This window comes from Bradysia coprophila, unplaced genomic scaffold (assembly GCF_014529535.1).
Source record: "Bradysia coprophila strain Holo2 unplaced genomic scaffold, BU_Bcop_v1 contig_70, whole genome shotgun sequence".
In the NCBI taxonomy this organism is placed as follows: domain Eukaryota; kingdom Metazoa; phylum Arthropoda; class Insecta; order Diptera; family Sciaridae; genus Bradysia; species Bradysia coprophila.
The window spans coordinates 1,474,862-1,501,203 of NW_023503941.1; the positions used below are offsets into that span (position 1 = coordinate 1,474,862).

At 37.8% G+C, this 26,342-nt stretch overlaps 1 protein-coding gene and 1 long non-coding RNA gene across 6 annotated transcripts in view; both read right to left on the reverse strand.

The window, feature by feature from the left end:
* Nucleotides 1–24,483, reverse strand: LOC119083635. 5 transcript variants are annotated; one of them, XM_037193373.1, is made up of 13 exons: nt 23,797–24,483; nt 23,376–23,686; nt 7,656–9,978; nt 7,414–7,576; nt 7,227–7,346; nt 6,983–7,143; nt 6,586–6,876; nt 2,301–2,451; nt 1,958–2,240; nt 1,754–1,891; nt 1,293–1,475; nt 797–1,227; nt 1–727 (listed from the first exon to the last, which is right to left on the reverse strand). In XM_037193373.1, the coding sequence occupies exons 3-13, from the start codon at nt 9,816–9,818 to the stop codon at nt 168–170; spliced, it is 4,644 nt and encodes a 1,547-aa protein (XP_037049268.1). In that variant the 5' UTR covers nt 9,819–9,978; nt 23,376–23,686; nt 23,797–24,483; the 3' UTR covers nt 1–167. The 5 variants fall into 5 exon arrangements, with proteins under 5 accessions (XP_037049268.1, XP_037049267.1, XP_037049266.1 ...); XM_037193372.1 differs by lacking the exons at nt 23,376–23,686; nt 23,797–24,483 and adding an exon at nt 19,139–19,164; XM_037193371.1 differs by lacking the exons at nt 23,376–23,686; nt 23,797–24,483 and adding an exon at nt 19,139–19,162 and having other exon boundaries at nt 7,656–10,345.
* LOC119083636 overlaps nt 1–26,112 on the reverse strand; it is a 28,215-nt gene extending 2,103 nt beyond the window's left edge. Inside the window, exons 1-2 of the long non-coding RNA XR_005088910.1 lie at nt 26,101–26,112; nt 21,960–21,965 (exon numbers count right to left, since the gene is read on the reverse strand). This is a non-coding gene — a long non-coding RNA (uncharacterized LOC119083636). The remainder of the gene's footprint in view (nt 1–21,959; nt 21,966–26,100) is intronic.
* Between the last annotated feature and the right edge of the window lie 230 nt (nt 26,113–26,342).

Genomic DNA, 26,342 nt, shown 5'->3' on the forward strand with positions numbered 1-26,342 from the left:
AACGTGATCAATATACAAATTTATTTGCGTGATGTGCGATAATGTGGCCGTTTTCATTCCGAAAGTCCTTTTTCCCTTCTTCTCTCTAACATCCGGAAGATTCGCGTTAATTTAAAGCTGAACAACTTTACAATTTAAACAATAATTTGTCAACAAAACGAATTCCGTCACTTTTTGGAACTTTGAACACTCGAAATTAACTCTTTTCGCTTGTAAATCGGCTGCTTTTTGATCTGTCCGCCAGCATTCGGGTCTGTGATTGTGTGGGCTGCTTCTGTAGCTGACATCGGTACACCACTTTCGCCTGATCCGCTGCCCGACTTTTTATTCTGCATCAGCAAGCGCTCAAAGTCGGCTGTTTTCGATCGTAGCACTGCTCCGCCGATATTCGATATGCTGGGCGTCAACTGGGGCTCATTGTGATGCGACGATGCCAACGGCATGGTCATAGGCATTGTTGTGCCATCGGTGGATGACTTTCGACTATCTTTTCTCGTAGGCATTGTGAACAGGGAACTACTCTTCTCGATGGATTTAGTCGGTCGGTCGTCGCGATCTGAATACTTGCCAGATTGTTTGGGATCGTCTTGCGGTTGAGTCGATGAGGATGAATAAACGGAACCGCCGCCGAGTGATAAGGAACCTGTCACCATTTGTTCGTTGTATTGTCGTTGGCTGCGACTTCGTTGCGGTACTAATCCCACGCTTCCACGTTTGGTCAGACGTCCTGAAATTCAATTTTGAATTAACTTTGTCGGATGCATCCTTCTGGTTTTGCTAATTTTATCAGTCAAACCTGTCATTTCGGAGGCCATATCACCACCGTAAACACCATCTTCAATGTACGGTATATCCGCCAAATCTGTGGCTAAGCTTAATGTTGACTTTACATCCTGCATTTGTACCTGAACCGGTAGTTGAAATGTTGCCGTTAGAACACCAGCACCGTGCGTTACAAATGGAGACGATAGTCGACGCGTCGGCGAATCCGGTGGATTCATATTGGCTTCACCAACTGAACTGCGCCCCTTACCGGAACCAATCAACGAACTGATTGTCTGTGTACCCGGTTTGGTTGTTATCGTAGCGACAACTGCAGTCGTTGGCTGTTGGTTCTGTAACAGAGAAAGCGGTGCTGACGTTTGACTGCTTGGCTTGTCACGTCTACGCCGCCGAGATATCTCATTTTCTGGTTCTTGATATTTCATCTTTGAGGTTCGTTCTCTTCTGAATATGATTGTCGGTGGAGAAGTTTCAGTAAAGGCGGAATTTTTGACCAAAATAAGTGTTACCTTCGGACTCCCCCATTTGTGTCACCTTTGGCCGCATTTTCGTGAGTAAATTCTTGGCGGACGTACACGCGTCGTGGAACATTACTATCCGATCCATCATTTACCAGCCGATATTCGGTATTGTCCGCTGTTGCTACCTGATACGGTGGTGGACTGTTTGGCTGTGAGTTTCCGTAGTCCTCTCTGTATGGGAATGATTTGCAACAGAAAAATATTTTAGAAGAAATTCTACGTTTTGCATACTGAACTAAGAGCAGCAGACTGTGAGGGATACAGGTCACTGCTGGCTACTAGTAGGGCGCATCGGGCGGTTAATAGACTCCGTAATGAGATATTCTTAGGATGACTAACGCTAAGCCTAACAATTTTACGGATGGATGTGATAAAACCGGGCCCGATTGCCCACTATAATAGCCAGTGCGAACTTGAGGGATGAGTTCAAGTTGGACAGAAATTCTTACTCGTAACGAGAAAACATGTCGGGTCGTTCAAGCAGAAAATCTAATTGCTGCGGGAACGAATCCATCATTGTCGTATAAACATCGTCCATTAGCTCGGCCTGCACCGTGAACATTTCTTCGTAATGATCGATCAATGTTCTGTAAAAGTGCAACAAACATTAACAACGCCTGAAGCAGCTGCACATCGAAACTGTCCATCGTTACCTGATAACATTGATGACATCCAGCCGTTCGTCCAGTTCTTCTAGCGTTGGATCCGTTTCAGTGGGCAAAATGTTTGGGGCCATTATCGTGGCCAGATTCATTGCGTCCATTTTATTGCCGGTGGCTATAACGTTACCGTTGCTGTTGGATGTGGTATCTTGGGAAAATTTTATGACGTGGGAGAGGAAATGCAGTAACACGTACAGAGTGTCACGATGAGCAACCGGTAGCAATTGAATGAGATGTGACAGAGCCTCTAATTGAAGTCGCCGGTTGCGAACTCCTGTAAAGAGTTAATCGACAACTTTGAGAAGCTTGTTTCCGCGAAATCCTATGCTCTTACTTTGTGTGCCGACAAAACCTTGGTAGAGGCTGCGACATAGTAGTGGTTCAGGAAGTTCTCGTAAAAATTCTTTTAACAATGCGGCAACGTCATGCGGACTTGCGTCTGGATGAATTTCGTGTATATTGCCACTATCAAAATCTTCACGTAACTAAGACAAGAAGAAAATTTATTTTTTGAACGATTGATAGACACAAGAGGCTTAGTAAATAGGGCGTATCGAATTTTGAGAATTTTAAGGGCCGCGATAGCCTGTGTGCGGAAAACGTAGATCATTGAAAACTAATTCCAGGCATATGGTTGATGGATCCGAAGCTGCCCGGGAAGAAGTCCCCCCGGACGACTTTAACTTTCAAATGGTCATAACTCGGAAAGTTGAGAGTATTTCTGAAAACAATGTTCTAGCAGGATGTAGAGCGTTAAAAACTCTACAAAACTGCCAAAGAAACCGATAGTCCAAAAGGTGTGTCTGTCAAGGTTTTCTAACATCGAAAGTTCGACATTTTCGTTTTTGACTTTTATTTCCTGAGAGACAAATTATTAAGTTTAGCTTTTGGCATGAGGTTGTAGAGGAGGTCGAGTACTACCAGTACACTAGGCATTGTCCCAGTCGGCGATCCATCCGAAACCACTTTTTCAACATTAATGAATGAACTTTTTCAGTGTACCCACGTCGCCCACGAAGCCAGTGCAGACACTGTAACCGGTATTGCTGAGTCGAGGTAACCTTGGCCAGTAAGTGCACATAATATTCCATAACAGTAGCTGAACTCTTTTACAAAATATTTGGGATCTCGATGTAGCACATTATATTGACACTTGGGTGGGTCGATTTTAACAACTTGAAAATCCACAGCCAGTGGCATGTGTAGCTTGCCAAAACTAGTCAAACTGCATCATTAGTTTTTCTTTTCCGAATACTTTTGAGGACCGCACAATTGATTGAATGGGTTTGTCAGGCTACTCGTATTTCCTTTCAAAATTTCATAGACAATTTTCTTAAAAAAGCTTTTATAAGCCTTACAGAGGCTGTAATAAACTGAAACAAACATAATACAGCTTAATTTGGAAAAATCGGTGCATTCGACGTGAAAATATTTACATTTTCTATGTAATATTGGGGTCTGTGAACTTTGAACCACCAAATGAGCGATAAACTTCCTCAAATTTGGTTAGTCCTTTCTATTAAGGTTAGAATAGTTAAAAACGACAAAGATATCGAATTGTCGGAATTTCTCAGATTCAATCTGAGATTGATTATTACCGATGTTGTTAAAAACGTCATTTTTTTCGAAGTAGTAGATTCTGATGGAACGAAATACGTTCCTTCTACCGTAGAATTATGAATCTCCTACTATTCAGATGCTACATAAATGCATTTCAGTTTAGTTTGATATTTGCCAAGGCCGATTTGACTTTATCTTGCCAAGTCTTTTAAGTGAGGAACGCCCGCCAACAAAACTTGACATCATAAGGAGAGTGTGTCTGGGTTGCAACGACAAACTTGCAGATGAAAACAAAAGCGAACTGTTGGAGTTACTTGTTCTTGATGTTGTTACATAAGAACTTGGAACTTGGAAAAAGACACGAATCCGATATTTCCGGAGAAAGGCGTCTCATTGAAAATTAAAAATATGATTGAGGATTACAAGAAAAATAAAAGATAGAAGAATCGACGCCGCTTTAAAGTATTCTATGACGATGGCGAAAAACTATTTGATATCGCTCGCTGTAAATGTGTCAGAAATTGTTGCAAATGCGCTAATGGCGAACTATTTGAGCCAAAAACGGAAATTTCTACAGATTTACAGAAGATTTACAGATTTCTACAGGAATAGAATTAGTAGAATGTTTTACATTTGAACACGTTGATGATAACGTTCCCCGAGACGTTAATTGCTTTGTTGCTATTCTATTGTCATGAAGTAGTAGCACATTCATAATTTTACTGTATTTACGTATTTCGTTCCATCAGAATCTACTACTTCGAAAAAAATGACGTTTTTAACAACATCGGTAATAATCAATTTCAGATTGAATCTGAGAAATTCCGACAATTCGATATCTTTGTCGTTTTAACCTATTCTAACCCTAACAGATAGGACTAACCAAATTTGAGGAAGTTTATCGCTCATTTGGTGGTTCAAAGTTCACAGACCCCCAATATTACATAGAAAATGTAAATATTTTCACGTCGAATGCACCGATTTTTCCAAATTAAGTTGTATTATGTTCGTTTCAGTCTATTACAGCCTCTGCAAGGCTTATAAAAGCTTTTTTAAGAAAATGGTCTATGAAATTTTGAAAGGAAATACGAGTAGCCTGACAAACCCATTCAATCAATTGTGCGGTACTCAAAAGTATTCGGAAAAGAAAAACTAATGATGCAGTTTGACTAGTTTTGGCAAGCTACACATGCCACTGGCTGTGGATTTTCAAGTTGTTAAAATCGACCCACCCTAATTGACACGGTATACAGTTTGTTCAAAAATGAAATGCACAGTTTTTAGTATTTCGAGACATTTCAAAATTGCAATCTGTCAGATAGTAAAGGATGCGTTTAATTACCCGGCGCATTAAAATATTTGAAATTTGAATGATTTTTTCCACAGCTACATATTTTTGCATGTTAAGTTTCTTACATTTTTTGCAGATAGCATTTTAATAGTAGGAAACTTAGATTTCGTAGGAAGAATTCGCGGACGGAAAAATGTAAATTTATTTTGAGTCTGAGTATTGTTCTACATCTATGATTTCTCTTAGATCGTGTTTCTATTCAAACAAATCGATGGTCTTTGAATACTCAAATCTGTAGAAAGACCGTTTGCTTCATACATTGAGCAAATTTTTTACAAGAAGTTTTATCAGCACTTGAAGTGACGATATTGGAAACACGATAATAAGCATCAGGGAAAAAAAAATTGTCAACAATTATTTTCTACAAATATATAAATATTTGGCACATATATGTAAATATTTATAACAAATAAATTCGCAATTTATTTGTGACAAATATATAAAATATAAAATAATTTTAAATTATTTGTTATAAATATTTTAAATATTTGTGACAAATAAATTCCAAATTTATTGTGACAAATATTTAAATTATTTGTGACACATATTTTATAAATTTGCAACAAATATTTAAATTATTTATTAGAAATAAATTCGAAATTATTTGTCATAAATACAACACCATCGATTTCTTTGAATAAAGACACGATCTAAGAGAAATTATAGATGTAGAACAATACTCAGACTAAAAATAAATTTACATTTTTCCGTTCGCAAATTCTTCTGACGAAATCTAAGTTTCCTACTATTAAAATGCTATTTGCAAAAAATGTAAGAAACTTAACATGCAAAAATCTGTAGCTGTGGAAAAAACCATTCAAATTTCAAATCTGTTAATGCGCCGGTTAATTAAACGCATCCTTTACTATCTGACAGATTGCAATTTTGAAATGTCTCGAAATACTAAAAACTGTGCATTTCATTTTTGAACAAACTGTACCACGAAGTTCAACCTTTTGTAAAAATATCGAAAAATGTGTATTTGCAACGAAATCGACATCTTACTACTGTTCGTGGGTCAAATAACTAATTAAAACGATTATTTGTTGTTTTTCTCACAAATTTCACTTTCTCAGATTTTGTAGTACAAAATGGGCTACATCGAATTCTTGAATATTTTGTAAAAGAGTTCAGCTACTGTTATGGAATATTATGTGCACTTACTGGCCAAGGTTACCTCGACTCAGCAACACCGGTTACAGTGTCTGCACTGGCTTCGTGGGCGACGTGGGTACACTTAAAAAGTCCATTCAAAAATGTTGAAAAAGTGGTTTCGGATGGATCGCCGACCGGGACAATGCCTAGTGTACTGGTAGTACTCGACCTCCTCTACAACCTCATGCCAAAAGCTAAAGTTAATAATTTGTCTCTCAGGAAATAAAAGTCAAAAACCAAAATGTCGAACTTTCGATGTTAGAAAACCTCGACAGACACACCTTTTGGACCATCGGTTTCTTTGGCAGTTTTGTAGAGTTTTTAACGCTCTACATCCTGCTAGAACATTGTTTTCAAAAATACTCTTAACTTTCCGAGTTATGACCATTTGAAAGTTAAAGTCGTCCGGTGGGACTTCTTCCCGGGCACCTTCGGATCCATCAACCATATGCCTGGACTTAGTTTTCAATGACCGACGTTTTCCGCACACAGGCTATCGCGACCCTTAAAATTCTCAAAATTCAATACGCCCTATTAGTAAATGACACCTTACCTGTATCACTCTCTTCACCGATCCACTAACACGAAATATACCAACAACATCCATCCCATGCTGCATCAGAAAACTGATGCAAGCATTAAAGAAACCAGGTACGTTCTGTAACGTTGGATGTACCGCTGGGAATGTGCAAGATGAATCATCGGCTTTCTCGCTATCAGTACGGATGTCTGATTGACTAGACGATGATGGGACATTGCTCGATGTGCCAATAATGTCTTGATACGCTTGACCAATAAATTGTAGTCCTTTCGCGGGTAGGCTTTCACACGATCCAAATTGTATCTGAGGGCGGGAGTGTCGTTGTTAGGGAAAATGGGAAAATATTTTGAGTGATTTGGAAAAGACAAACAGACAACCACGTCTCTCAAAAATTCTTTGTCCGACTTACACTTCGGATGTTACTATCACCTAGTGAACTAATGGAATTTCTTGAAACTCGTCCTTGCGTTTGTGACGCATCCGTGGATGGAGACTTATTACACGTTTGATCATTGTCAATACATTTCTCTAGCGTCAGTCCAAAAACTAGGCCACTCTGACGCGCCCTACCTGAAAAGAGGACAATGAAAACGAATTGAAAATGGATTGGCGTAGCAGGAAAGTCCGAAAGTTTTGTTGATTAGTGCACTCACTGGAGTCTTTGGATTTGGATGAATCGAAAAAACTGGTGGTCAACGCTTTCCGCTTCATCAGCAGCGGTGCCCTTCGTTTCTGTGGCTTACTGTTGACTTTATTTGCCGTCTCCGACAAATCTGGAAACGGATTTGCGTTTGAAATTGTATTGATCGTTCGGCCAAAGTTAGACTACCGTTCACTTACCGATCGGAACACTAACAGGAACTTTGCATGATTTTAAGATTTCGGATAATTTTTGAATTGCAACTCGATGTAAGCTTTTGCGTTCGACATCGCTGAGATCGAGTAGCTTGGTGCTGTTCAATCGAACACGCTTACCGCTTGACGATGTCCAAATGCAGTTGCCCTTCGGGTACAAATCACAATTAACATTCAAACCGGAAATGATTCAACGCCATACACATCAGAGAAAACGGTTCACTCACCTGTGGCATCCAGTTCGGCTTAATATTTGCGCCGCTACCGTCTGACTCACTTGGTGAGGCTGTACGCGTCTGACTCTTCGATCTGGACTTCCATATTTTCTTCGAGAACACCTGACCAACATTGGATGATGATTTGGATTTTTGCATCGTCGTCTTCGTCGTCGCAATCGTGTGCGGTTGTGCTGTTGATGTGTTAGGAAAATTATTATCATCGCTTAACATTTGCTGTTGTGGGTGTTGTTGTTGTTGTTGTTGCTGCTGCTGCGGTTTATCGCTACTGTTCCCATGGCTATGCCACAGTAAATTCGACAAAAACTGTGTGCTTGAATGAAACAGTCCGGTTGGAGACGGAGACGATGGAGAGGAATGATTCGGAGACGTTGACGATGATTTGGATTTGAGAGCTGCAGCGCTTGTTGCCTGCTGCGTATAGTCGAAATGGGTTCGCTGCTTTCGCATTAGCTGATCATCATCGGTGCTGTCCGGTGAGAAATTTTCCCTTTCCATTTTCTTTATGTGTTGCATCACATGATCCACCCAATCGTCGTCTGTTTGGCAACCTTTCATGTTGCCGTCATCATCTCCCGGTAGTGTTATTTCACCTTTGGCTTTGATATTGCGCAAATTCTGGTCGTAATTCACCCGTTTGAAGCGATTGGCATCGCTGTCTTTTGGTTTCTTACGCGCCATGCGGAGATACCGTTTTATTGTGTCGCTAACTGATTGGGAAACATCTTCGTTATCAATACTGCTTTTTCTTCTGGAATGTTTACCACCCTGTTCATTTTCCTCTTTCTCTCGTTTCTCTTCCAGCTTTTTCTTTTCGTATTCGTTGTACAACTGATGCACGTATGTTATTGGAATTGGGTCAGTTTGAATGCCTGATGAATAGAAATACCTTTCATGCGACGGACTTTTCACCGATATAAGTGGCACGGCCGAGCGATCATCTTTTTTGCTACTGTTTGTTGCAGTGTCGTTGATACGTGACGGTTGAAAGGTGGTCAGTTCAACGTTTGGAAATGATGTGTGTGGCTGTCTGTCGTCTCTCGGTTCCCGACACCAAAAATGAAACAGCTTATTCGTTGATGATGTCAGGGACGTTGACGACGGGATGGTGCTGGTTGTTGATTCGTTGGAAAGATTGAAAGTCGATCGAGATGTGTGTCTCTTTAAAATGCGATCCAATTGTTGCTGTTTCAATTCATCGCGTATTTGGCGCAACAGGCGTTTGTCTTTTAGCACATCCGTATTGATGCGATCGTAAGACAGCAGAGGATTTTTGCTCGTTCGACTGTAATTTTTCAGAACGTCCAACAGCAACGAGGTGTGCATGCTTGCCATAGATCGATGCAGATTTGGTTCGCGAGTAGAATGTTCGGGTGGTGCGGATGTTGATGGATCTGATGTCCTGTTGTCAGAAAATTGCTGTGACGGTGAAAACGTTTTCCTCGAACTGTCGGTGCTGCGATCATAGATGTCTATTGGCTGTGCTAGCCACGTCTGCTTGAGCAGTTCGTTAGACCGAGCTAAGCTGTAGTTTGAACCCGAAAGCTGTTTGGTTGCTTCGAAATTTGTCTGCTTGTTGGCGGTGGACAACGGTTGGTCTTTTCTTTCGCTAACTGTACCCGATGCATCCGAACGTGATGGGTGATCCGTACCACTCGATTTCATTCCTGCCATTGCGAATGAAGAAGAGCTTTTTTGAAGTTCCATCGAAGACGGTGGGGAATGACTATTTGTTTGGCTGTCTACGTCGTCGACATCTTCTTTTATATTTAAATATTTCTCAAGCATTCGGATCATCACCAGCAAATGGTGATTTTCATCTCGTTCGTCCTCAGCCTCATCGGCCGAACTAGCTTTCGGCGGACTGCCCAACACCTTCGGCCGTCGCTTCCGCCGTAGACTGGTCAATGCACCGGGATATGACTGTTTTCGCCTCCAATGCAAGAATTTCGGTTCATTACGACAAACATTTTGAAAATATTCTTCAATCTTTGGTATATCTTCCGGTCGATTCGACACTCCATCCGGAATCAATTTGCGTCCAGCATCGGCCATATACTTCCATGTTTTGCGTGTCAACAGCCAACGTTCTTTTGTTGGTGCACGTTTCACTTTTTTCTCTTTTTCTTTCGTTCGCATCGATTTTTTGGCCATTGTTGTTGTTGCTGCTGCTGTGGTTGCTGTTGATGATGATGGTTTACTGGCGTCACTGGGATCGATGGCATCGATAGTGCGGCTGTTGTTAATGTTTTCGGAGTTGTTGTATTCGCCAACAAAATTGGTGCGCGTTGTTCGTGTTGTTGGCCGACGTCGACTTTTGTCCATAATTTTTTCGATTTCAAATAATTAAATTAATTTTTTTGTTTCGTTTTTGCATTCAATTGTGGGAAATATAGGTGGAAAATTTCGCTTCAGATTAAGGGTTGTTGCAATCACCGCAAAATGAGGTGTCGTCTGCACGGTTGTTAAATATCAAAAATTCAATCAATTATGTGCTTTGTTTGGAAGTGGTGCTGATGGTATAGGATTTTATTCATTCTGGATAACTCTGGAACTGGTTGGATTTGGTGGTTCTCATTTGATGGTTTAATAATCGAGGATCAAAATGCACATTTTGGGACACATTCTAATTATTGGTTTTTGTCATTTTCAAAAGTCTCCAATTTCGAAGGTTTCATTCTCTTAAATATCACACGAAAAAGCAACCAAAAAGTTGTATTAAAAAGTATTAAAAGTGTTTGAGTGTGTACAGTGTGTGCAGACGTCGATAAATATTCATGTTAAACGATTCGAACTAAAACTGAAATTCTAGTGGTAAACAGGAATATTGATCACTTGCATTGGTATTACTTATTACACCGTTGACCGGTAAAATCTTCTCAAAAAGGTGCTGCATGGGTTCTTAAAAATATTCTAAATCGGAAAACTGAGAGAAAGTTTCAATTTTTTTTCTGTCTAAGAACGAAAACTTTAAGCTTGATGAAACGTTCGATATAACAACAATTGCTCATGGTGTAACGTAGAACTCTATCTGCCCCCAAAAAATGATATTGAAAAGCAGGGATTTACCTGACACTAGCAGTTAATCATAGCCTAATATTTGGGAATTAATTCTCTAAATTCCCAAAATTCCCAAAAATTCCCTAAATTCCCAAAAATTCTCAAAAACGATTCCCAAATATTAGGCTATGCAGTTAATCATGATATAGTTTATAGCGACGATGATTAATTAATTGCAGCGGGCGTGAGTGAAAAGACATGAATTTGCTTCGGTGGCGGGACATTTCCACACCGTCAATATCGTCAGGAACGATATTATCGTTTTTTTGGACGATACTATCGTCTAAAAAACGATACTATCGTCTAAAAAACGATAATATCGTCTAAAAAACGATAATATCGTCTAAAAAACGATAATATCGTTTTTAGACGATAGTATTGTCCAAAAAAACGATAATATCGTTTTTTGGACGACAGTATCGTCTCAAAATCGATATTATCGTTTTTTAGACGATACTATCGTACAAAAAAACGATATTATCGCTCAAAAAATTTTCATCCAGGACGATAATATCGTCTAAATTGAAAAATTCTAAAATATTGTCTGGACGATAGTATCGTTTTCTTGTCGATATTATCGTTCAAAAAACGATATTATCGTTTTCTGGACGATATTACCGTTCTAGAAAATCTAATGGATATTTTCGTTTTCTGTACGCCCAGGACGATATTATCGCTTAGTTTTGGGTGGTAATATTGTCCAGGACTCAATTTTACTCAGAGGTGCAGCAAGAACCGAGTTCTCTTCCAAAATATCGAAAAACAATTATCAGAAGAAATCACCTACACATCAGTGTTTAAAAAAGGCGTTTAGTTCGTCCATAAATAATTCATCTTTTTACGTAATGAATACCAACTTTGATTGTACATAAAAAGAGTTTTAACACGCCGAGCGATCCGCTTCGCTCCGGGACAATGCGAGCCGGGCGCCGGAACGGTGTCGGAACTTAGGAGTTGATTTTTTTTTTCTCGCATCGTCTCATAATTAGTCTGTGTAATTTTTCTATATAAAATTTAAATTTACGGAACCAAATGAACCAATTTTTAATATATATTTGCCGTCTATAAACAGGACGATATTATCGTCTAGAATTTTTATTTTAAATAAATTAAAAACGATATTATCGTCCTGGACGATATTATCGTCTCAAATTTAAAAAAATTAATTAATTAAAAACGATATTATCGTCCCAAAAATTATCGCCCAGGACGATAATATCGTCCAAAATAACGATAAATTTGTTCAGAAAAAGAAAATAACGATAATATCGTCCAGCGGATATTTTCATCCAGGACGATATTATCGTCAAAAAACGATATTATCGTTTTTTGAACGATAATATCGTTTTTTAGACGATAGTATCATCAAAAAAACGATAATATCGTCAAGAAAACGATAATATCGTCAAGAAAACGATAATATCGTCCTGAAAATATTTTAAAATTTATAATTTTAGACGATGAAATTTTTTTGGACGATAATATCATTTTTTAGACGATACTATCGTCTAAAAAACGATAATATCGTTCCTGACGATATTGACCGTGTAGTTATGTCGCCTCATCTTTGCTTCAGCTCGTCCTTTCACCAAGCAAATCTGCCCTTAAGTCTTAAGTAACTATTTACCCGTAGAAACAAAATACCAATTTTGTTTGTATGAGTGGTTCAGCTGAAAAACAGCTGAAACGGACTCCTATCTAAATTTCACTGACGACCACTGTACGAACGATTCAATGGTCTACTAAAAGTCAAATACGAAAATAAATTGGTCATATTCGAGACAGGTGTCAACGGAAATCTTTCGTTAGACTTCCAAGCTTCCAAGGTCGGAGGCTTATTTTAAACTAACGCAAAGGAAGTACGTTCTTGAATATATTGGTGTTGTGAGGATGCAGTAAATGATTATCTCAACATTTGATTGACGACAGTGGCTACTTATTCGCTAATTTTTGTCACTGTTGTCGATAAAAATCAAAGTCAGAAAAAGGAACCGTCAAAGGAGCAAAAAGACCACAATTTGAATTATTTATTGCACACGTGAAAAACAGTGAGCGAGAGTTCCTTACCGTGGTACATACAAGATATCAAATCGAGGAAAGGCTTGATAACATTATTGAAACGACTATATCTTCCGCGTCGTTTGTCGGATTGACTTCATTTAGGGCTCAAATTCCACATATGCTTTCAGGAAAGATACATTTTATCAAAATCGGTTGAGTAGTCGCTGAGACACGGCACAATGTTAAAATGTGGTACGTCCTTGAGTTAAACTTCACTAGAAATGATACGTATGCAGTTATGTTGAACGATAGAGCCACGAGAGCCGCAAGAGAGGCAAGAGTACACGCCAATTATATTTCCGATGATATTGATACTGTTTAATTATCGTCCCGGACGATAATGTTGCACAGAAGACGAACACATGCAGTTCTGGGAAATATTATAGATCTAAAAAGCGATCAATATCACCCTGCTAATATTGCGCAAGACGCCGATTCTCGTAACACTCGTAACTTTAAGAATTCGTAACTTGACACCTACTATGGGATTTTATACATGCACCTGTCAAGGTACGGATTCTTAGCATTACGAACTCTCAGAAGGTGATAACAATTGTGTGTGTCTGGCCCGGGTGTTATAATTTCTGAGCAAAAACATTGCCCAAAGGGTGACATTATCTCTTTCTGGTAGATGTTATCGTGTTCTGGGCGAATTTGATCGCTTTTTCGATCAATAATATCATCTCTGAGCGATAATATATTTCAGAACTGCATTTTTTCGTCTTCTGGTCGATATTTTCTTCCGAGACGATAATCACACCGTAGAAAGGACACGGCTTCATATTTCTGTGTTAATCACTATCATTGTGTGATAGTCTGGTTTCTTATGTCGAAAAAAAGCGTTCTGCTCGATTCAGAACTTTTTTGATTTTTGACGATTGGATATGATTTGGGAGCCAGACTTTCCTAACTAAATTTTTTTTTGGTGTTTTGAACCGGTAAATACCGGTAAAAACCGGTTTTAGTGTAAAACTTAAAAGTGAAATATCTCGGTCAAAACTGAATATTTTTTTATAGTTGGACCGGAATCTGAAAGGCTGGCTTTTTTTGGAAAATTAAAAGTTCAGTGAGTTATCCTGGGTTCCCTGAAAAGCGTACCGGAAAAACCGCTAACTTTGAACTCAATTTCCCTGGCCAGTTCTAAATAAAATTTGACGTTAGGGGACGCGTTGGAAAGCTGGTGACTAGTACTTTCAGATCTAGCCGGCCGAGCTTGTATGTACGTATCAGAAGAACATAAGACATACCGCTATGAAGCACCCCCTTCCCACAGACATTTTTCTCTAAATAAAATGAGAAATTACCTGAACTTTTCGAATGTTTTTTTTATCATTTTACCCGAATGAATTACTAGAGCAAAGTGTCTTTGAATGATTCCCCACAATATGACAATTCTTGAATGTCCTCTAAGTGCTCCCAAGTGCTCGCAACGCTAGAACTCAAGGATAAAGTGAACTTCCATCAGTTTTTTTCGACTGTATTTTGTTTTTAAGGATATTTGAAGGTCTACAGAGGTCAGAGGTCCTAAAATCTCATCACTACTCAGTGTCCATCTTGCTCCCAACGCTAGAACTCAAGGATAAAGTGAACTTCCATCAGTTTTTTTCGATTGTATCTTGTTTTTAAGGATAGTTGAAGCTCTGCAGAGGTCAGTTCCTAAAATCTCATCACTACTCAGTGTCCATCTTGCTCCCAACGCTAGAACTCAAGGATAAAGTGAACTTCCATCAGTTTTTTTTCAATTGTATCTTGTTTTTAAGGATAGTTGAAGCTCTGCAGAGGTCAGTTCCTAAAATCTCATCACTACTCAGTGTCCATCTTGCTCCCAACGCTAGAACTCAAGGATAAAGTGAACTTCCATCAGTTTTTTTTCAATTGTATCTTGTTTTTAAGGATATTTGAAGGTCTACAGAGGTCAGAGGTCCTAAAATCTCATCACTACTCAGTGCCCATCTTGCTCCCATCGCTAGAACTCAAGGATAAAGTGAACTTCCATCAGTTTTTTTTTCAATTGTATCTTGTTTTTAAGGATATTTGAAGGTCTACAGAGGTCAGAGGTCCTAAAATCTCATCACTACTCAGTGTCCATCTTGCTCCCAACGCTAGAACTCAAGGATAAAGTGAACTTCCATCAGTTTTTTTCAATTGTATCTTGTTTTTAAGGATATTTGAAGGTCTACAGAGGTCAGAGGTCCTAAAATCTCATCACTACTCAGTGTCCATCTTGCTCCCAACGCTAGAACTCAAGGATAAAGTGAACTTCCATCAGTTTTTTTCGATTGTATCTTGTTTTTAAGGATAGTTGAAGCTCTGCAGAGGTCAGTTCCTAAAATCTCATCACTACTCAGTGTCCATCTTGCTCCCAACGCTAGAACTCAAGGATAAAGTGAACTTCCATCAGTTTTTTTTCAATTGTATCTTGTTTTTAAGGATAGTTGAAGCTCTGCAGAGGTCAGTTCCTAAAATCTCATCACTACTCAGTGTCCATCTTGCTCCCAACGCTAGAACTCAAGGATAAAGTGAACTTCCATCAGTTTTTTTTCAATTGTATCTTGTTTTTAAGGATATTTGAAGGTCTACAGAGGTCAGAGGTCCTAAAATCTCATCACTACTCAGTGCCCATCTTGCTCCCATCGCTAGAACTCAAGGATAAAGTGAACTTCCATCAGTTTTTTTTCAATTGTATCTTGTTTTTAAGGATATTTGAAGGTCTACAGAGGTCAGAGGTCCTAAAATCTCATCACTACTCAGTGCCCATCTTGCTCCCATCGCTAGAACTCAAGGATAAAGTGAACTTCCATCAGTTTTTTTCGATTGTATCTTGTTTTTAAGGATAGTTGAAGCTCTGGCAGAGGTCAGTTCCTAAAATCTCATCACTACTCAGTGTCCATCTTGCTCCCAACGCTAGAACTCAAGGATAAAGTGAACTTCCATCAGTTTTTTTTCAATTGTATCTTGTTTTTAAGGATAGTTGAAGCTCTGCAGAGGTCAGTTCCTAAAATCTCATCACTACTCAGTGTCCATCTTGCTCCCAACGCTAGAACTCAAGGATAAAGTGAACTTCCATCAGTTTTTTTTTCAATTGTATCTTGTTTTTAAGGATATTTGAAGGTCTACAGAGGTCAGAGGTCCTAAAATCTCATCACTACTCAGTGCCCATCTTGCTCCCATCGCTAGAACTCAAGGATAAAGTGAACTTCCATCAGTTTTTTTTTCAATTGTATCTTGTTTTTAAGGATATTTGAAGGTCTACAGAGGTCAGAGGTCCTAAAATCTCATCACTACTCAGTGTCCATCTTGCTCCCAACGCTAGAACTCAAGGATAAAGTGAACTTCCATCAGTTTTTTTTCAATTGTATCTTGTTTTTAAGGATAGTTGAAGCTCTGCAGAGGTCAGTTCCTAAAATCTCATCACTACTCAGTGTCCATCTTGCTCCCAACGCTAGAACTCAAGGATAAAGTGAACTTCCATCAGTTTTTTTCGATTGTATCTTGTTTTTAAGGATAGTTGAAGCTCTGCAGAGGTCAGTTCCTAAAATCTCATCACTACTCAGTGTCCATCTTGCTCCCAACGCTAGAACTCAAGGATAAAGTGAACTTCCATCAGTTTTTTTTCAATTGTATCTTGTTTTTAAGGATAGTTGAAGCTCTGCAGAGGTCAGTTCCTAAAATCTCATCACTACTCAGTGTCCATCTTGCTCCCAACGCTAGAACTCAAGGATAAAGTGAACTTCCATCAGTTTTTTTTCAATTGTATCTTGTTTTTAAGGATATTTGAAGGTCTACAGAGGTCAGAGGTCCTAAAATCTCATCACTACTCAGTGCCCATCTTGCTCCCATCGCTAGAACTCAAGGATAAAGTGAACTTCCATCAGTTTTTTTTCAATTGTATCTTGTTTTTAAGGATATTTGAAGGTCTACAGAGGTCAGAGGTCCTAAAATCTCATCACTACTCAGTGTCCATCTTGCTCCCAACGCTAGAACTCAAGGATAAAGTGAACTTCCATCAGTTTTTTTCGATTGTATCTTGTTTTTAAGGATAGTTGAAGCTCTGCAGAGGTCAGTTCCTAAAATCTCATCACTACTCAGTGTCCATCTTGCTCCCAACGCTAGAACTCAAGGATAAAGTGAACTTCCATCAGTTTTTTTTCAATTGTATCTTGTTTTTAAGGATAGTTGAAGCTCTGCAGAGGTCAGTTCCTAAAATCTCATCACTACTCAGTGTCCATCTTGCTCCCAACGCTAGAACTCAAGGATAAAGTGAACTTCCATCAGTTTTTTTTTCGATTGTATCTTGTTTTTAAGGATAGTTTAAACTCTCCAGAGGTCAAAAAAGTCGATTCAAATTGAGCAGGATGACATAAGAGCCCGGACTATGAGGTAAAACGTAAAAGATTTCATCGTTTTATCGCTTGCCGCTACTGCAAGGATAATTGAGAATGAAAGCTAACGATTTGGATTTTTTGCTTTTCAAAATAAATTTCGAGAGGATCTGACGGTGTACATTATGGGAAGATACGACTAGATTCAACGATGACCTCCATGGTTATTGTGTTCTTATATAGCGAAATAATTGATCTATCAAATTATATCCGACATACGGTTCCCATTTCCAAAAGGTTAATAAATGCGGAGGAGAAAAAAGTTAATCAAAATAAATATTCGGATCGTTATTGATCCAGGGAAATGAACATACCGACGAAAATAAGAAAAAAGAAGAAGAAGAAGAAAAAACAACGAAACTTATAAGTGTAATCAAAATGCTATGCTGATTATCCGTTACATATCTTGTTGATTTTAAAATTTATCGTCACCACATGTTGATTTCGTTTCAGTATACAACAGAATTGACCTTCGAATTGTTGATATTTAAATCTTTCTTTTTTCGATTTATTTTTCTTTTTCTTTTATTTAGAATTTAGAATAGATTAATGAATTCGAGTAAAACAGAAAACTGATTGAACTCGGTGTGCTGAAATGAAAATCCATTTTCTTTGTAATTTTAATTTTTCATTGAAGTATAGACGTTCCCAGGCTCAAATTGAAATATTTCTTGTTGGAAATTGGCATGCGGAATGGATATTTACTCGCAAATTTGGAATTTCTCCCGGTCGTTCTACATTTTTTCTGAAAATCCAACTCTTGTGTTCAAGAAAATTTTTCTGGTTTTGGAGGACAACGGAATTTTGTCAATCTTTCACTGACCTACTGTTCTGAATGCCAAATCTCAAGAGCACACAATTCCAGAGGATCTACAGAGATCTACGAATTTTATTAGCCATCATCCGACCACATCTAATTGTTATTTGTATCCATATCTAAACAATTCGAACATTGTGAATTGAAAATAAAAATAATTTTTCGTTAAAAATAGAAAGCTAAGAATAAGAACCACTTAACCGCGATTCAAAATAAGAGAAACAAAAAAAAAATTAAAATAAAACGGTAAATAATAGATGGAAAGATTGAGCAAATTCGTACAGATATTTTCATCTAGACGAGAGCCACACAATCACTTTTCTTTACATATTTTCCTCGGCAACCAAATAATTTTATATTTTCGTATTTCATCATTTGATTTTTTGATTAAAAATTTTGAAGATGAAACAAACAACAAAAAAACTCCGATTGTTCATCGATCGTTGCATGGATCAACATATCCGAACGTGAACACTACCGTTACGGGAAATAATTTGAATCGAAAACCATATTTTGAACCGAAATATTGAGGTTGAGATATGAAACCACTTTGAATTATTTAGGTAAAAAACAAAATAATTTTAACAAGCTACTAATCGACGACAGCGACAACGACTGAAAAACGCACAGAGTAAACGAAAAACCCACGTGAAAAGATAATTTTTGATGAAAATCGAACGTAAAAGAAAATTCAAAATATTTTTTTCTTCTTTCGTTTATTTTGGTGACACCATACATACAGTGAAGTGGCTCTTTTAATTGAAACGAATGAAAGGAAGGAAAAGAAGAAAAAAGACTGTCGAGAGAAAGAAAAAATTATAATTTTTCGTCGATAAAATTATAACACAATTTTCATTTTTTATGTCATTTTTATAGATAGAAGAACTAATATCAGCACAGTCTTGAGAATAGATTTTTTTTGTGAACTTTTTTTTCTGTAATTTAGTTTAGGAAAACACACACACACGCACGATTCCACGCTAATGACACATATTATAAAACAATGTCCAAGATTTTATAGAATTATTGTGTACGACGGCGACGACGACGACGACGACGTTATTCATATAGTGAGAAAAGGTAAGCAGACAATCGACAATACAAAAAAAAATGAAAATACACGACGAAAAAAAAATTCTAAATTTTTGTTTTACGTGAACATCTTTACTGCACACTCTACACTCTACTGGGCCGTGATTTGTTATAGCTACAAATTTTAAAAATCACTTGAAGTATGATGAAAAAACGATTTTTTTTTCGACATTTTTTCTATTTTGTGGATGCTAATTTCAGCAGGTGTATTGTATATATTCGATAAATTCTAATCATTTGGGCGCGATTATATTTTTCTTTGTGGGTATTTATAGAGTTGCGTTTGAATAATTTTCTTCTTTTTTTTTTTGCTTTTGCGAAGAGATGATGTTTTTAATTATTTTGATTTTTCACGCCGATCGGTCCGGCTCACGTACGGATGGAAATTTTAGGTTTTCGTTCATGAAAAACTATCATTTTCTTTGGCGGATTTTTTTTTTATTTCAGAGAAATAAAATTCAGAAGTGTCTGATGGACGGATTCTGTGTGGCATGCATTACCTAAAAATTCGATTCCATTTTTCCTTCCTTTCAAAAATAGATATTTATGCAAAAAGTTGCTAAACGAGGTTGTACTTATCACGCCTATGCTTGATTTCCACACTGTTTACGCTGCGTTTGCTCTCCATTTGCTCTATTTGAACGAAATAAAGGAGGCGTTGTTTCGCTCAGCGGAGGCTAAACGGCGTAAGTGGAAATCAATCATTACTTCATAAATAGGGAATGCAAGTCGGTTTACCGAAGACGGTTTCGGTTTTTTCTCGTTCAAAAAAACGTGTTTCAAAATCACTCTTCGGAGTTTTCTGTGTTGAAATCTTCGATGATTTATGCCAGGGGCCAGGCTAATTGTGCCCAGAGAAGTGTGACGAGTGTGCAAGTGTATCCAGGAGTTTTTTTTTTGCCGAAAAGCCGAATACCGAAACGTACACAAATTTGGAAATTACCGAATTGTCAACTTTCCTATAGTTTTCTGTTCTCATTTACCGGTTTCAGTGTCTCGACATTTCGAAAATCTTGATCCCTCTTGACCGTAGCTAGATCATCTCACAACCTTTCCTATTCGAAATGAATCGACCTTTCTAGTCCCTTCCTAGTATCCCAATGGGAAATGTCGTTTCAAACACAGTGCTACAATGAGACGTTTAAGACGTTATAGTACTAAAGCTCTGAAGGTCAGTTTATCTGAACTTGACGTAAAAATAGGTACTTGAACCTGTTTTGAACTTGGACCGAATTAATTTTGACCAGATTTGAACAAAGCTGGAAAATTACCGACCCATAAGCCTACTGTCAACACTCTACAAGTTGTTTATGAAAATCATTACGAAGAGGAACACTAACAAGTTCGACTTCTACCAACCTGTTGAACAAGCTGCTTCAGATCTGGTTTCAGCACAGACGACCATTTGCAGGTGATGAGAACGCTTATTGAGAAGTGTCGTGAATTACAACATCGACATAGTCTTGCTATTCATAGACTTCGAAAAAGCTTTCGATTTAGTGGAAACATGGTCGATATTGGACGCATTAGACGAATGTAGAGTAGACTCAAGGTACTCCACCACAATTCGATATGTGTACAAAAATGCTACTTCATGTATAAAACTTCATAAGAGCACGGAGAAATTCAGAATCGGCCGAGGTGTAAGGCAGGGTGACACCATGTCACCGAAATTATTCACGGCGATTCTGCAGAGTGTTTTGAGGAAGTTAAACTGGAGTAAAATGGGAATAAAGATAAATGGAGAGTACCTGAGCAATCTCCGCTTCGCTGATGACATTGTACCGATAGCAGCGAATCTAGGTCAGGCTCAGCTTATGCTACAACAGTTAAGTGAAGAGGCAAGCAAAGTTGGCCTCAAGATGAACTCATCGAAAACAAAAGTCATGACTAACATCGGGGGCGACAGAGAAATCAAAATTGGTGACACTGTCATTGATAGAGTCGACAGCTACGTATATCTAGGACATAAACTGAAGTTAGGTCTGGACAACTAGACTGCAGAAATAAGACGTAGGATTGGTCTTGCATGGGCAGCGTTCGGAAGACTCAGACTAATTTTCAAAAGCAAAATGAATAACAGTCTGAAACGCAAAGTTTTCCACACTTGTGTCCGTCCAGTGCTCACTTATGGAGCGGAAACGTTAACTTTAACGAAAGCATCCGAAGATAAGTTGAGAGTGACACAAAGAGCCATGGAACGGAGTATGCTTGGAATAACACTCAGAGACAGAATGACGAATCAATGGATTCGACAACAAACCAGGGTCGCTGATGTCATGGAAAGAATAGCATCTCTGAAATGGAGCTGGGCGGGACATATTGCAAGAAGGACAGACGAACGTTGGACCAAAAAGATCATGAACTGGCGACCATATAAAGGACGAGCTATAGGTAGACCACCAGAGAGATGGACAAACGGAATTAAGAATATTGCAGGTACAAAATGGATCGTACGAAATAGAAAGAAGTTGGAGAGGTCTACATCCAGCAGTGGATAGAAACAGGCTGAAAAAGAAGAAGAAGAAGAAGAAGAAGAAGAAGATTTGAATTATTCAGGGTAAATTTAGTTAAAAGGTTAAATCTATCAGGTCTACATTGTGGATTTTTCCCGATTTTTCTCGATTTTTCCTACTCTTCCAATTTTTGTTCTCGTTCTTGCACTAGTGTTGCAGTTCAAGTAGAGCTCTCAAGTGTCACGGTATCGCGAGTTTTCAAATGGTCGAAGTTCCTTGAAAAAAAATTAAATCAGGCTCTGGTCACCTGGATTTGAAGTAAGACTATACCTACCAAACCTTAGAGCAAAAATTCTTTTATTGACACGAAACAATTGTCACTAGTCCAGGAAAATACTTAGTTCGCTAAATTGGACCTAAGATATACTATGAACTAAACCTGCCCCTCCCCCCTTTTTTTCAAATAATTAAATTTATTTATAAACAACAATGTAACGTCCAAAACATAAATTGTTGTCGATATCACAGAAAGTGTCTCCGCCCCTTTTAAGTATATATCAAATGTATTTCATCATGCTTTGGATGGATATTCTTGCAGGATGTGATCAATATTCTTATTTAACAAGAGAACAAACGGTTTAAAATCATGATTCGAATGGTTTCGTATTCTCCGTAAACTTCAAGGGGTTTCTGATGAGTTACATAAAGTAAAGCAATAGAAAATTATTAGCGAACGGGGTTTCTGCGGTTTCTGCCGCTGACTGAGCTAGTCTGTGAGACGATTAATGCATCGTTAGATGCTTTGTATTACACAATGCGGTTCAAAAATGATACTTAGGGCATGACGACAGTGGCAAAGAAATGACCAGTCTCAAGGAAGTTAGCGGTTCAACGAAAATAAAAGAAATCTAAGATGAGGGGTCGTACAAAAATGTCGGCCGCTTTTTCAGTGCTCTCCTTAGAATGAAATCATTAAAAACTTATTTAGAGGATGTATTTGGGGGGTAGGAAACACTATTGACTTAAAAAAAGTGCAGTACTTGTCGAGTTAGTAGTGATTGTAATCTGATTACAGCACTGAAAAAGCGTGACGTCATTTCTGTACGACCCCTAACATTTTCCTAGTTTTCCGAAAAATTTCCATCAAAAATTATTTTTAGAAAATCTAGTGAAATGCGAGGAAATCTATCAAAATGTGGGAACTGCCTAAAGCTCTCTTCCCACAGCAGCTTTCTATCTACTGACTCGATAACTTCAGTAAATGTTTTGCCGAGGACGTAAAGTAGAAAATCTTTGCAAGAAAGAAGCAAAGACCACGATCCAATTAGTTAGACCTTTATTGCTCGCGGCAAGCACCAGTATGCACCTAATTTCAAAACGCGACCGATGCATGCGAATTTGTTACTTGACAGCTGGCTCTCTCATTGTGCATTACACAATATATGGTTTTTCCAGGACATTCATCTCTCGTCAGGGGCGCCGACTTCTAAGGACAAGCGAGGCTCGGGCACCACTACTCGAATGATGAGCACCACTACATCTTTCCAGTTTTCTTTCAAGCACCACTACTCCCAGATTCGCTTGTTGTATTAGCACCACTACCCCCAAACACAAGTCGGCGTCCCTGTCTCTCGTGTTTTGAAAATAGGAAGGTCGCTCAAAAACACATTCAAGTACTATGTGAAACTAGTGTCAGGAAGCAAAAAAAAAGGTTTTGGAGTCAACTAGGAACATGGATAATACTAGCTCTTCATGACCTGCGTTCTATGCGAACAAACGAAACCATTCGATCCATTCGATTCAAGCGATTTTAGTGGAGAATGCTTACAGTCGACATACTTACACAAATTCTAATTTCCATAAATGACTGTCGGGATGGCAGCAATAATTTAACGGCTAATTATCCGAGAAAACTGGAAAACGTGGTCATGACTGTTCGCACACAGGTGAATTTTCGTTCTAATTTGATGATCATGGAATCAACATTCCAGCTGAACACAATTGAATGGGTGGCATAACATGTCTCACAAAAAAACAATTGTTTTTCCGAATTTTTTGGTTCTTTTTTCTTCCTACTGGTGTCTCACCAATTAAAATTAATTCCAACACTCTCATGTAAATGTTCCGTTATTACAATGCATATTGGAACAACATCTAAAAAGATTTTTTTTTAATTGAAAATACCAGAGTGGGTATCACTGTGTGCCGGAACCTATATGCAGTGCACATTCAGTAAAACAATAAAAATGTATTAACACACACACCGATGATGTCATAGATATGATATGTGTGTTGTTTGTATCCTTTTCGTTTAAGGTAATGGAACACTGACGTCATACACGTAAATATATACGTAAAAGCAGCATCACTCTTTTTCAAGATATTTCATCAACAATCTTGACTAATTAACTTTTGCTTGACACGCACAAGTTCATTTTTCATGATCACTTATATTCTCCACTCTCCCGATCACTTAAGTATCAACTGTCCCGCAGAAAATTGTTTGTCTATTTTACCCGACACGAAAGAAGAAATAATAGAAAAAAAAAACGTTTGGTATTTCAACGTTAGACCGTATAGACTGTCGATAGTTTATCACAATTTCGTTTTGGTTTCTTTTTAATTTAATAAACAAGAGGTACGGTTGTCACACGATCACTAATAAAATAATATTTTTTTTTGCTTGTCGCCGTGTTTTTTTTTCAGTTCCTCTTCACTTTGGAAAAATCATTTTCCCCCGCGATATTTTTCTTATGAAAAAAAAATCTATTTAATGTGTAAACGAAAATGATCATCATCACGTAATGCATATGGATATATGGTCACACATGATGTTGGGTGACTATATGTGTGTGAACACAGTGTTATAATCGAGAGAAGACACAAAAAAAAGAATGAAAAAAAGCTACACGTCCAACATTTTCGGTATAAAACGTCCGTTTTTACACAAGCTAACACAATAATATATAATCAGACATTCAGAGTGCAACCAAAGAAAATAAAATGTTTCGCTTTTTACATTTTCTTTTTTCGAAATGAAACTGATTCAGCTGAACCGATCGACGATTGTTTAATCTACGAGACGTCGAGAGAAAAACGCACAAAAAATTTTCCTCTTTTCTTTATTTCGATAAAAAAAAAATTCTTCCACCTTTTATTTGGACATTTTTTAAGGGGACGGATACCATTCGAAACTGGAATATCGTTATGAAATGTAACGATCGTATCGTTTAGTATTTTAATGATTTAACGTTTTTAAGTTTGAACGGAACCGTTACACATAACATCAATGACGGCGACCACGTTACAAATTGGGTGAAATGATATGAAATCGAACGTATGGGAAAAATTATTGAATAAAACAAGAAAAACGAATTTTTGGTTATAAATAAGAAAAAAAATGTAAAAATTTCTCTCCCGTTTTTCGTATTGTTATTTGCTTGCCTTATTTCGTTGCAGAGGCATATGCGCGATATATATGTTTATTAAGTTCAATGAGTGTCGAGGTTATTCATCTAAATATATAAAAGAACACCGATTTTCAAAGGAAACAATTTGTTTCAGATTCGAAATGGAATATATAGCTGACGTCAATAATTTTTTTTTTTTTGCTTCTTCTGAATTTCATCAACCGGTTAAACGTTGTCTAATACTCGAAAGAGTTGCGATCTTTATAAACAATGTTCGTCCATCTGTTCAATGTTAGAAAGAGGAATGAATTTCGATTTTCGTAAGACTAAGAAGAGGGGAAAAATGTTTCCATCAAATCAGCAATATTGAACAGGATTCGGATGATACTTGAACTAATCTTAACTACAATCAAATATCAGTGCTCATATGCTTGTATTAAAAAAATGTTTTCTTTGCATTTTCGTAAAGAATTTGACGTAATGGCCACTAGTTCCTATCAATGTTTATAATTATAATTGATCCAGTCTCATTTCAACCAAAATACGTATTCCGGTGACGGTTAATCCACGATGACATAAGAAGATGAAAAGTAGAGTTTTCGTGGGAATTTTGTTGATCAGAGGAGCAGCCGAGGTCAATAAGCACTCGAAAGCTCTAGTTTTGAGTATCTGTTTTGGACGATTGATTTTAGACATTTTCTCAAATACTCGCAAAATTGCCTAAAATCAATCACAAATAACTATTTCATGTGTCGGGGCCGAAAATGAAGGAGTTTCGAGATTTTTCTCGGGTTTTCGACCCCTTACATGAAAAATTTTTTGAGTATCTGTTTTGGACGATTGATTTTAGGCACTTTCGCATGTAGCCCTCACTTCGTTCGGGCTACAACAAGCGAAATTGCCTAAAAACAATCGTCCAAAACAGATACACAAATAACTATTATATGCCGCCTACTGGGGACGAAAGTTGAAATATGCTAGCCCAAGGGGCGAAAGCGAAGCTTAATAGTTAAACTTTATAAGTAACTCTTTCGGCCTACTTAATCGTTACATAATAGTATTTTACATGCTTTTGAATTCCAAATTAATTTTCCTGTTTTCCCGATATGTGTAATAGGCCACATTCGAACCAATAGAAAACAAAAGCATGTAAATTACAATACAAATCATATTGCAAAGCATTCACCAGCGAGGCATACAATGTTTTACTTCAAAGAAAAAAAAGCCAAAGAAAGCTCCACTGAGTTGAGAGCTGAGAATAAATTTTCTCAACGCAGAGACGAAAAGTACACCTTTCGTTGGCTATTTTTTAAAGAAAAAACTTTGCATGCAAGTCGGTGATAAGTCGCACACATAGCGGCAGAGCATAAACCATTTACTTATTTTACATGCTTCAGTTG